Source organism: Erpetoichthys calabaricus, chromosome 13 (genome assembly GCF_900747795.2).
Source record: "Erpetoichthys calabaricus chromosome 13, fErpCal1.3, whole genome shotgun sequence".
NCBI lineage: Eukaryota > Metazoa > Chordata > Cladistia > Polypteriformes > Polypteridae > Erpetoichthys > Erpetoichthys calabaricus.
The window spans coordinates 52,683,544-52,696,756 of NC_041406.2; the positions used below are offsets into that span (position 1 = coordinate 52,683,544).

At 39.6% G+C, this 13,213-nt stretch overlaps 1 protein-coding gene across 1 annotated transcript in view; it reads left to right on the forward strand.

The window, feature by feature from the left end:
* The first annotated feature begins 11,100 nt into the window (after positions 1 to 11,100).
* Positions 11,101 to 13,213, forward strand: part of npvf (neuropeptide VF precursor) — a 22,253-nt gene continuing 20,140 nt past the window's right edge. Inside the window, exon 1 of the mRNA XM_028817672.2 lies at positions 11,101 to 11,254. Within this exon, the coding sequence (XP_028673505.1) occupies positions 11,111 to 11,254 (144 nt within the window). The 5' untranslated portion in view covers positions 11,101 to 11,110. The remainder of the gene's footprint in view (positions 11,255 to 13,213) is intronic.

The following is a 13,213-nucleotide window of genomic DNA, read 5'->3' on the forward strand; positions in this document are numbered from 1 at the left end:
AATTCTTTGTATAATTATTTGGATGTCAAAATACAAGGGGAGTTTGATTTTATTTTGGAAGAGCACAGAAATTAATTGAGACTAATTGAACTGAAAAATGGAGCTGTTTAGATTCCAATGTTCATTTTGGAAGAAACTGGAAAATACATCTCCTCCCACCTTTGTCGAAGGCTTCTCTGTTAATTCTAGAAACTTCCATTTTAAGCTTGTCATTCTGCCTTTAATTTAGCTGTTTGTCACAAAGCCCACTGCTGCTCTCACTGCCAGGATGACCTTAAAATGCCAGCTGAGATGATGCATGCCCGCAGCCTTTGCTGCGCATTGAGCTGTACTACTTGCAGGTGTCATTACAACTGAGTGACGAGAGGCTAATTGAGCTGGCCTTGTGCAGAAGTGACTGCCATATGCGGTCACCAAGTGAAATTATCTTTCCTGTGCTGACAGGTTTCCATCAGTAGGCTTCCACTGAGAGTGGGCATCCCATGGAAATGCGGGATAGGTATTGATTATGAAAAAAGCACAACTTTCGATGTGCCGCATAAACATAGTGAGGTATGATAGGTAAGCCCAGTCCGCACACTCAGCTTAAGAAAGGTGCAAGGAACACTAAGAAGTGGCATCAGTGGCTTTTTGGTTATCTTTTTGTCAGGGAAGGAAACGCTTCTGTAAGAGAAAGAAAAATAAAGCTCTCCAACCTCATGGCCTCTGCTTTTTTTGTTAGCCTACTGTACCAGCCTCTCACACCATTTTCACCCTTTACTTCTTTTTTTATATTCTCCAGTGACTCCCCACATATTCTTCCACTGTTGAGATGTCTCACAGTTTCATTGGAGCATCCATGTGGAGTCTGTGTGTTCTCTATGTGTCTATGGCCTTTCCTATGGACACTCAGATTTTCCTTGCACTCTTAAAGACATACAGGTTAGGGGAATCAGCAATTCAAAATTCATAGACTGTGTGCGCAATGAGTAGGCCCTGTGATGGGCCGTGTCCAGCCGGTGTTCCTGCCTTGCACCCAGTGTTGTTAGGATAGGTGCAGCACCCCCACCATGATCCTGAATTAAATTAAGCAGGTTAGAGAATGTTATGATATGTTATGGAGTTCAAATGTAAGGTGAAGAGCTTTAGAAACACCATTGAACGTGATCAAAGTGAAATCAGAGGACTAGGAGCTCATCAGATCTGGAAGTGTCACTTCTGAGGGATCTTCTCACTTAAACTTGTTTTTTTTCTTTGTAAACTTATCATTTCGCTGTAGTTAAACAGTTACTTCCTACTGCTAGTATTTAATTGTATATGTTGCATGCTACATTTATATTTTGATGTGTCTGTGCCTTTGTATAATTGTTAACTTTCCAGAGGATACATGCAACTTGACTTGAAAGATGTCCTCATATATGTCTGCTTTTATAGTCCATCTCTTTTAACCAAACCCATAGATGACTGCCAGAGGAATCCATTTATCCGTTTCCTGATCTTTTTTTTTTATAATGGAGCATTTCATAGCAGAATTTATGTGAAGCAGGGACCGACCCTGGGTGGCTCACTAATTTCTAAGAGTGCCCACCCACACAAATGCGCACTAATAATTGTCAAGTTAATTTAACTGAGCTAACCACTGAGCTACTGCCCTGATGTTGTGAGAGGGGTCTGGTGTCCTTTCCCAGATGGGAAGACAACATAATACAGTGATAGGGGCATGTGCTCCCCAAGCCATAGGTGGACAGCACCAGGCCCTGTTTGGGTTGTAGTTTAGGCGGACAAGATCTCCAAAGCTTCTAGAGGGAACTCTGGGGATGTGGTGTCATTGAGTCTGACACAGAAGTGCTGCCTGGCTTGAACTTTAAAAGAAGCCTCTGTACCTCAGCTTAGCCTTTGGAGCTGGAGGGAGTTAGGGGGTTTTGCTACCGTTGGGAAAAACTGCACTGGTAGGAGGAGGAGGAAGAGGAGATGAGAAGAAAAGGGAGAGTGAGGTGTGATGGTCTTTAAAACAAACAGGCTATGTCACATGCTGAAAATAAAATTGTCTTCTGGACCAAAGACTTATTTGTTGAAGATGTCTTATGGATTTGGGACAGAACTTCCCATATCATTGCCAAAATGAATAAACAATTCAATCATATTTCATATTTCTGAATGTAATGTTTCCAGTAAGGATCTTGGAGTGTTGGAACCTTTCTTAGGATTAAAGAGTGCAAGGCAGGAACTAGTCCAGGATAGGGAACCAGTCCACCATAGGGCAATCTCATACACACACACCTATAAAGATATACACTAGATCATTATAAAGTCAGCGATTAGCCTGCAGGAGGACAGACAGCTTTGAGATGTAGCACTAGTGGCTGTAGGATTGTCAGATGTACAGACTACAATCAAATTCTTACTTGCATGTCCTACCAACATTCAACATGTTGTGAAATATACGGGCGTATACAGCCGCCCTAACCCAACACAGACAGGAAAAGGCAGAATCTTTAAACACACAACACTTGTTTAATTATTTTTTCCCCGTTGGAACAACTCCACTTCATTCCCAGCTTAACAGTACAGTTCTGCCCTTACAATTCAAAGCTCCACAAGGTCATCTTATTCTTCTTGCTTTTGCCTCCACTCCCTTTCAGGTAAGCTGCGTCCTCTTCCTCCCGACTCCCACTTCCCTTCAGTAGTGGCTAGTGTCCTTTTAACAGGTCCTGGGAGTGTCCCAGGTGATTCATCAGCATCACCTGGAATTACTCCCAGGTGTGATGGAAATATACCGCTGGACTCCTCAGCTCCCCCTGGCGGCTAGGAGGGGAACCAACAAGGCTGCATGGAAGCCTTACTCCCAATCTGCACTGGCGGAACCCGTGGTGACACCACTGTCCAGGAGAGCTGTCTTCCAGTATCCCAAGGGAGGTAACGCCTCACAGGTGCTCTCTCCCCAGGTCCTTACCATCACAATGTTCCCACTCTCCAGCACTATGATATACAAGATGTATTAAAAGACACAAGTTAATTTTATTGATTAGAAAACACAAATCGGCACACCGGATGCATTTCATACTCCTGTTACTATACTTTCACAAAATTAAACCTTCTGAGAAAAACTCCAGTTCAGTTAGGATGTGTGGCTGTTGACCTAAGGGATAAAGAATTGTATCATTCTTAGCATTACCTTTAGATGAAAAAATATGTAGATAAATCACTCGGTCAAACCAATGTAATGAAAAGTAGCGCAAAGTCAACAATGTCTAGTGGTGAAAATATGAAAAAGGTGAAGCAGAATATGTACCTTATATAGGATTTTTGTCAAATAATCATAGAGTTGCTCACACACCTTCATCCCATGCTCAAATTTCAAAGAAAACGACCATCTGAACAAATATTGTTGTAAAATGCAGGAATGTAAGATGAGGCAAGCAAAGGAGCAGTTACTGAAACAAACAAAATGTTGTATTAGCATCAGTTAGCCACTGGAGGGCAATATACCCAAGCTTAACTTTACCATGGAAGACTTGCATGAAATAGCAGTCTAACATTAACAACATTCGAACAAGTAGGATGCGAACAGACCATTCAGGACAGCATAGCACATCAATCTTGATTCACCTAAAAAAAACATCAAGTCAAGGTACTTCTAGGGAACTTATTCTTCCAAAGCCATGCAGGATTGGTGAACTGGCACTTGTAAATTAGCACTAGTGTGAGGGTGAGTGGGTGTGTTTGTGTGGTCACCCTGCGATGGGCTGGCACCCTGTCCAGGAACTGTTCCTGCTTTGCGCCTTATGGTTGCTGGGATAGGCTCCAATTTCCCTAGATTCCTGCCTTAGAGAAGTGAGTAAAAGATGAAAGGATGGATTCTGTGTGTCAAGGAAAACTTTTTAATGTTTGTGTGAAGAAATTTACATCTAACTAAGTTTCAGTTTTTGTAATGTTTTTATATATTCTTCAAGCGCTCATTTTAAAGTAACAGCTGGAATCCATTAAATTATTCCCTTTATCCATTCCCTTTATAATTTTAAATGCTTCAATTTTGCCATCTCTTATCTGTTTACTTTAACAACTAAAAAGCTTCAGCTCCTTCACTTTCCTTACGGCTCATAGTCCGTAATCCTGGAATTCTAGTTGCTCTTCTCTTTTTTATTTTTTTGCAGCCTGGAAACCAAATAGGCTTCATCAGTCTGTTATAAAGATTAAGCATAAGATTCCTTTACATGTCATACTAAATAACCTGACATCCTGTTAGCGTTTTTAATGGTCCTTGTACAAAGTTTGGAGATTTTATTAATAATTTTGTTTTTTTTATGTTTAATATGGCATTGTAAATGTTTAAAATGGCATTTTGCTGTCACCTCAACCTTTTAAAGATATGTTTTCATCTTAGGGGTAAGCTTTAAGCGTTCAGTTATTCATTTAGTGTATTTACTATTTCTATAAAAGTGTAAAAAAATATGTCGTGTCATTTTCTAACCCACTTAATCCAGAGCAGTGTTGCTGGAGCCCATCTTAGCTAGCACAGGGTGCAAGGCGGGAATCAACCCTGGACAGGGCACCAGTCCATCACAGGGCAAACACACACACCAAACACACACTAGGGTCAACTTAGCACTACCAATTCACCTAATCTACATGTCTTTGGAAGGAAAGTGGTGCATCTGAAGGAAACTCACGCCAGCATGGGGAGAATATACCAACTCATCACAGGGTGGACCTGGGACATGAACCCTGGTCTCCTTACTGTGAGGCAGTAGCAGTACCACTGTGCCACCATGTATGAAAGTATGACTGAATTAAAAGTTGTTATAATTATACTCATTTTTATCACTTCCATTATTTTCCTGTGTCTGTGTTTAAAAATAGCACACTCATGCACACACACACACACACCCACACACCCACCCACACGCATACAAAGTGGAGCATCGGGACTCATCCAGTTTTTTACTTCATAATAACTGAAACAATGTGTTCACTTCTTTAAAGTCAGTCATCAAGTGTCACATATTCACAGTGAATTTTAACTATACAGAATTTAGAGTCAAATCCAATATACAGTGCTGATAAAAGTATGCACCCCTTTGGAAAGAGTTGTAATGATGACCCCGACTCTCTTGATGCACTGACACAATGTCTTATTTGTGTTTCTGAATGGATGAGTAGTAATTTTCTCAAACTAAATAAAGAGAAAACAGAAATTTTAATGATTGGCAAAAATGGATACAATGAGGGTATTAGAAATAACCTTGATCCATTAGGTTTAAAAGTCAAGACGGAGGTAAAGAATTTAGGAGTAACTATTGACTCTGATGCCTCATAGTTAGGAGACCCAGGTTCGCTTCCCGGGTCCTCCCTGCGTGGAGTTTGCATGTTCTCCCCGTGTCAGTGTGGGTTTCCTCCGGGTGCTCTGGTTTCCTCCCACAGTCCAAAGACATGCAGGTTAGGTGCATTGGCGATTCTAAATTGTCCCTAGTGTGTGCTTGGTGTGTGTGTGTGTGCCCTGCAGTGGGCTGGCACCCTGCCCGGGGTTTGTTTCCTGCCTTGCGCCCTGTGTTGGCTGGGATTGGCTCCATCAGACCCCCATGACCCTGTAGTTAGAATATAGCGGGTTGGATAATGGATGGATGGATATTGACTGTGACCTGAATTTTAAATCACATATTAATCAGATTACCAAGACAGCATTTTTTTCACTTAAGAAATACAGCAAAAGTTAGACCTCTTCTAACTTAGTTCACACTTTTGTTTTCAGTCAGCTAGATTACTGTAACGCACTTCTCTCAGGACTACCCAAAAAATCAATCGATTGCAACTAGTGCAGAATACAGCTGTCAGAATCTTAACTAAGAAAAGAAAATCCGAGCACATCACTCCAGTTCTGATGTCACTACATTGGTTACCTGTGTCATTTAGAATTGACTTTAAAATGCTGCTTATGGTTTACAAAGCCTTAAATAATCTCGCTCCATCATATATTTCAGAATGTCTTACACCTTACACTCCAAATCGTAACCTTAGGTCTTCAAATGAGTGTCTGCTTAGAATTCCAAGAGCTAAACTTAAAAGAAGTGCTGAGTTGGCCTTCTGCTTGTTATGCACCTAAAATCTGGAATAGTTTACTGATAGAAATTAGCCAGGCTAATACGGTGGAGCATTTTAAAAAACTGCTAAAAATACATTATTTTAACATGGCTCTCTCATAGCTTCATTTTAGTTTTGATATTCTGTATATGCATTTAATTATCATTGTCATTTATGGTGGCTTTGAAATCCGCACTTATCCCTACTTTCTCTGTTGTTCTTTTACCAGTTTTTTGTGGTGGCGATCTGCGCCACCACCACCTGATCAAAGCACAGTGATGTCCCTACCTTGTTGAATTAAAGGCCAGAGGTCCACATGACCATCATCATCAAGTGAACCCAGAAAGCCATGAGGACTGATTGAGATCATTTATGTTAGGTAGAATGCCTAGAGGGGGCTGGGTGGTTTCGTGGCCTCGGAACCCCCGCAGATTTTGATTTTTTTCTCCAGCAGTCTGGAGTTTTTGTTTGTTTTTTCTGTCCTCCCTGGCCTTCGGACCTTACTTTTATTCTAAGTTAATTAGTATTGCCTAATTTTATTTTTATGTTTTTTGTCTTTTTTTCTCTTTCTTCATCCTGTAAAACACTCTGAGCTACATCATTTGTATGAAAATGTGCTATAGAAATAAATGTTGTTGTAATTCATTTAGACCACTTTGCTGAGATCTTTTTTCAATTTGATATTATAGATTCTTTTTCTGTTGATCATTGTCAAAAAAGCTAAGCTAAATCCACTGTGACTGCAAGTTATAATAAAATGAGTACTTTTTATAGGCACCAGATATAGCTGACATTTTTAACGAATAAAGTGAGTCTTGATATATTTGTAGTGAGTGCTGGGTTTATGCAGGTTAGATGTGCCCCATAAGCACCTGGCGTTCTTTTCTTCTTATTCACAGTGCCACATGGAAGAATTCACCACAGTGTTCAGAGAGTATTTGACAAGGCTGGCTGGTTATCTGCTATCCAGCATATTTTGCAGGAAAAATGTGCATTTAAATACAGTAATGTAAAACAAAACGTTACAGGAGAACCTGCACAGTTTCTCTTCAAAACAAAAGTGAGGACAGATTGCAGCACCTTCAGTGGCCTCTTTTCCACTAATGAAGTTATCTCGAGTAAATAAGCAGTCACATCACATGTATGAGACAAACTACACACAGTAAGTAACACAGCAAATGATATAGAGCTGCAAATACATCCATCTACATAAGAATAGCTACTACACAGCAGTGCTTCACTGCCCGAGTGTGCAGTACTATTAATAAGAAAAAGTCCACATTTATATAACACTTATTACAATCATGAGTGAAAGACACAAATAAAAGAAAAAGAAACTATTGATTTTAATAAAAAAAATCTAATTAAAAGCCAAAAAGAAGTAAAATTGCTACTAGCATTTACTAAGTCCTTGTTTTGTAAGATAGTATAGACCTCCTTACTGACAGACATATTTTCCCATAACTACCTGTTCACTGACATTCCTCAGTCAATGCTAATTTTGTGACTAATTAAGAATCCAAGCAACATGGCCTTGTGAGTGAGGCACGGGATTGTACAGCACGTGGATTCCAGTTCCATCAATGGCAGTGACTCACTTAATGACTATGCGCAAGTCCATTAACTTGTGGTGCTCATATATGGAAGTTTTCAAGTAACCATATTACACCATTAAATAGTTTAGGATGGTGTTTGCTATAGAAAGTCAATTTGTAAAATAAAGCACAGTTGAATTATAAGGCTATTTTTTTCTTGAGAAAATAAAATAAAACACAGCATATTATAAGAATTTGACAAAAATCTGGTTCATTTTGTTTTCATCAAATGGTTGAGTTTGAATATACTACGACAGATGAAAATACAGTAATCAGAACTATCAGGAATATGGTTACTCATATCATTGGCCAAAATTAGTCTCATCATCACCATCTCCAGAGAAAATCCACCCATTTGGTGTGTTTCTGAGCCTTGAAGTGATTTAATCTTATCTTACTGGAATGTCTTTTAGTTTTAGCAGCATTCCACTACAGCATTGCTCCTTGGCATAAACTTTACATCACATGTAAACATTGTGAAGCCCAGGGCGCGTACAGCCACCCTAACCCCGACACAGACAGGCAGGAGACAGGTTTATCACTCAGTGCACGGTTTATTTACAATTGGGGAGTGCTGAGTGGCTATTGAGTGGTGGTAACTGGCTCCTTTTATAGGGCACCCGGAAAGACTCCAGGTGCCCAACGAGCTTCTTCCGTTAGCACTTCTGGGTGTGGTGGAAGTGCTGCCAAATAGGGCCCTGTAAAAGTCCAGGTGCCCCCTGGTGGTGGCCATGGGTCTCAGCAGGGTTGCGCTTCCATGTTCACAACCTATGGCCCCACAGCAAGTCAAGTGGGCTGCCCTCTGTCAGTCGGGGGGAGAAACGGTCTTAAAAATACACTCTCCCCCGGTCCTTCCACACTTTAGGTGTCCCGGCTGGGTAAGGGCTCCGGCCATCCACCGCAACATGTAGAATATACCCAGTGGTACAGGGAAATGGGAAATTTTGAAACTAGGTGTTGGTGACCCTGAGGTGTCGGCAGCTGTTTGGGACCAATGTGACCTCATTTCGAACCCCTTGCCATTAGATATAATGGAGCAGTGGAGTGGTGCTGTGAAAGCCTTTGATAAGAATGGTGATAGTGTGACTGCTGTGCGAAAGGAATTTGTCTGCCATTATCAGTTAGGACGTCATGATCATGTCCTGTCTGCTTATGCGATTACAACATTGGTGTGTAATTTCGAAGTAACAGGTTCAGCTTTAAAAAAAGAAGTCCCCAGGTGGAGTCACTTCACATACTGCCTGGCAATTGATGGCAGCTATTCGACGATTGTTTGGAAAGCTTGTCATTTTACGCAACGGTGACATTCCATGGCGTCTGAGATCCCAGATCTCACTGTTTGTGATTTTTTTCTGTGGGGACATCTTAAAAGGCAAGTGAACCACACATGTTCTGCAACCATTGCTGAACTAAAAAGGAGGACTGAAGATCGATGGCATTCCCCTTGACATCTTACGTTGAGCAATGCAGAATTTCCACAACAGGCTGTCCAAATGTGTATGGAGAAATGGACAACACCTTTGTGATGTTTTCTTCAAAACATAAAATGAATATTAAATGAATATTGATTACCATCATTAATTGCATATCCTATACAATACATTTCATCATTAAATGTATTTTGTAATGTGTTTATTCGTGCATTGAACATCAAAAATTTCCTGTTTCCCTGCACTACCCTGTATAAGTACTGTATAAAGAGTGATCAAGTCGGGAAGAAAATAAGTCCTTTTATCTGTGAGGCAGCAGCACAAACCACAGTGCCACCCACCATATCCTTTAGTAAACTGTGTTGAAGGTATGTGGCCCCAAAGTGCAATTAAATAGTTGTTATTCACCAGATCAGCCCTTGATTAGATTTCACAGAGTTACTTTGGTGTTTCAAGAACTGGGGTGTATGCCATACAAATAAAACCTACTGTATTTACAACAAATAAGCCTTAGAGTACATGCACAACAGACTACAGTAAACAGAATTCATTAGATTAGATTAGATTAGATTAGATTAAATAAACTTTATTAATCCCAAAGTGAAATTAAATGTTTCCTCTTGCACAATAAAATACCACAGTTACTTATACTTGCGTGTACTCAGATGTACAGAAAACCCAACATACAGCACTAAATACTGTTCAAAACAACAAAAGATCAAATAAAGCAAAATTAAAAAATAATAAATGTCAGCATAAAACTCAAGAATGAATCTTTATAGTTTAGCCTACCTCTGAATTTAGCCAGCAAGACTACTGAAATAACTCTGTTCACACACACTTGACTTAACATTTAACTTGCAAAACTCTTTTTAATAAAGTAAAAACTGTTCCAAGGCTGATGAGTGATATTACCTAGGTTAATCACACACAAAACCTAAGGCAGATGTTAAACCAATGAACTCACCATTAGAAGAGTTGAACTCAGTGAGTCAAAAAATTGAATATCTGTGAAAGTTATGTAATAGCAATTACAATCCACAAATAAAAGCATACCAAGAAAAGTGCCAAGTGACTAATACAGTCAATAATTTTTAAACATTTAAGGTAAGACCCCCTTGATGATAATTTCTGGTACTGTATAGTACACATATAAATATAATTTCCATTATGATGTATGAGCACATTGTGAAATGTGATTTTTGCCACTGAATTTTTACAGGAAAGAGTCTTTTATCCAAAGTGACTTTCTATCTTTGTACGATTTCATCTCTGGTAGTTAAGTAACTCTCACCTGAGGTGATGCAGTGAGTCAGTGGTTGAAGCAGCCACCAGTCCAGCTCCTCAGTCAAAGTGTCAGTTAGCACCCTCGCTGGTGCCCAATTGTTAAGCCACGTTACACATTAAGAGTGGTCACATTCCATAAATAATGCTCTTCTGGTACAGTAGGTCACCAAGATTTTACTATTGAGGGATGGATGTCTGGTAATGGTACAGTATCAAAATGGCAATTCATAGAGAATACTAGCCACAGTTAAAGAATCATGTAGAATGTTGTACGCTCAGTAAGTTTAAATGGCTTTTGCAAAACTTGTGAAAAATGGTGCGGGTTCCACCTGACACAATGTTCCCCTTCAATTGATATTTTGCAAACACATTCCCTTTTTTCCTGGTAATGATGGGGTCTCAGTACAAAGACTGCAGATGTGTGGAAGTCAAAAAAAACTTAAATGACATCTTTCTTATTGTCGTAACCATGGACCTAGAAGGTATTTAGTGATTAGCAAGGCTGTAGTTGACCAAGGCATTTGAAAGCTTATTTGTTTCAAGTCAAAAGGAATACTCAACAGGATGCATTCCTTAGATTTTTCATATTTTTTGATAATTAGGCATTAATTAATGGTACCTTTAGAAATGAGTCTGAGGTCACTCTGATAGGGACTGTCTCCAATAGGACCGTCGACTATAAGTATGCTTTCTTTGCTCAAACACTTAAATCTTCTCTCCTGAAAGCAACAAGGAATCAGAATGCAGTGCTCAACAGCTTACCTTTTGGTCACCTTGGTTTTCTCTGGTCTGGTGTTTAAAAATGTCCCTGCACAGAGCACAGATGGATATCTCCTTTCCCCTGATGTTATTCTGCAAAATAGTAATGAACTGCCACACTCACAGGTAAGAATCTTTTATTTAATAACACTAATGGTTATTTGCAGAGGCTAACCTTCAATCATTAACCCTATTTGGCACCTTTAACTTGGTTTACTGCATCCTTTTTTGGTCAATTAAATACAAAGAAAACTCAGAAAAATATTTATTTCCTAAAATAACAACAGGCAACTTGTAAGAATATCGTAGAAGTGTTCCACATGTGAGCCTATTATAATTCATTGATGCAGTATTAGACATACAATCTTTTAAAAATCTTTCATTCATTCAGTCATGGTCCTTGTGTGTCTGGTCCACATGATTACAGCTTCAGTCCCGGGTGGATAGTAAACCATAGCAGAATGTGTGGGTGAGCAGTTTTAGCTATGATGGTGTCTAAATTGGATTCAATGTATTGCTCACTGTGGAAGCCATTTAAGGGAGTAATGAAGTTGCAACCACAGGAAACAACCATGATGTAGTCTCATGGGACCATACATGATTCTCAAAATTCTACACCCAGAGGACTTCTTCCTAACACACACGCCCCCAATTTCTCCAGTCCAGGCATTTTAAAACTCTGTTGGGGTTTCAGGGAGAGAGTAAAATATACTGAACAAAAGATCTGACACTGAGAAAATAAAAGGTTAAAATTGCTGTTTTCCATTCAGGAGCTCAGCAGCACAAGGTAACTGAAGTTGAATGATTAATTTGCACATTGTAATGAGCGCCGTGACAGTGGAGACAGACAGACACACACGCACACACTGGGACCAGCGCAGCTACTGGGCTCCACACATTTGAGAAGTGATTCTGCCCACAACGGTATATTTTAGTCATTTTAACAGTTGCATCACTATAGGAAATAACAACAGCAAACAGAGTTAAGATAAGCATTGTGGTCTGTGTATATACAACGAGATAAAATGCTGTGACTGTTTTGTCATGGCATGTTTTAATTTACAATTAGATAGTAATGTTCAGTTTCTTTATTTATTCAGTTAAATGTGCTGTCAGAAGGTGAAAGTTGTGCCGTCTCATCTGTGCATCTACTGGTGTTGTCAGGCAGATTTGTTGATTTGAGTGTTTTGAGTGCTGGAATCTGCATCTCCTGTGGCTCTTCATTATCAGCTCTCTTAAAGGCAGTGCTTTTGACAGTGTGACACACTGTTAACTTCAAATGCATATTTTGCACTTCATATTTCATGACAGTTATTTCAAGCTTACAATGACTCCTACACTATCGTTGTAACACTGAACAACAGAGAGCACACACTGTACCTACGACAACGTATCATTCATGTTTACCACTCATCCACTGATGTCTTTGAATGCTAATTAAGGTTTTTCCTTTGCAACAGGTTATTTTTATTTTTCAAACACGCAATGTGCTCTCTGCACATGCAACACACATTTATATGTCTTATAAGGTTTTTTAGGAGACTTTTCAACAGAAGATAGTTTCTCGTAAACAGAAGCTTGCAGTCTGTCTAACCAGGTTAAAGAGAGCATCTCTAATATTTGCCGTTCAAAATCACCGTCCCTACTTTGAGTGTTGGAATGGTTTAGAAATGTGACACTCAGTGAGCTCTCTAATTGTTCCCACCCAGTTTTCAGCAAAATTCACTCATGTAGGTCTCAAGACGTATATGTTACTAGCTGTCCCCCGCATCTCCACCCATGTAGCAGTAAAACAGGATAAACTTTAAAAATCAATAAAAAATGTTTAGAAATGTACTTCTGGCCAAGTGGAAGGTAGGTACACTCCAACGTCAAACGTTGGCACCATATCTGATTGTGTTCAGCTCTGATGGGAGAGCATCCCCCGCATGGGGAGAAAAGCAAATGGCTGTGATATCTCTAGCAATCAGCAACTACACTATAAAACACACGTAGCTCTGATCTCAAACTCAAAAAAATCAAACGTTACTCCTTAACAATCTGTAGATGATAATGTCTGTTGAATAAACAGGTATTGCTAGCTAA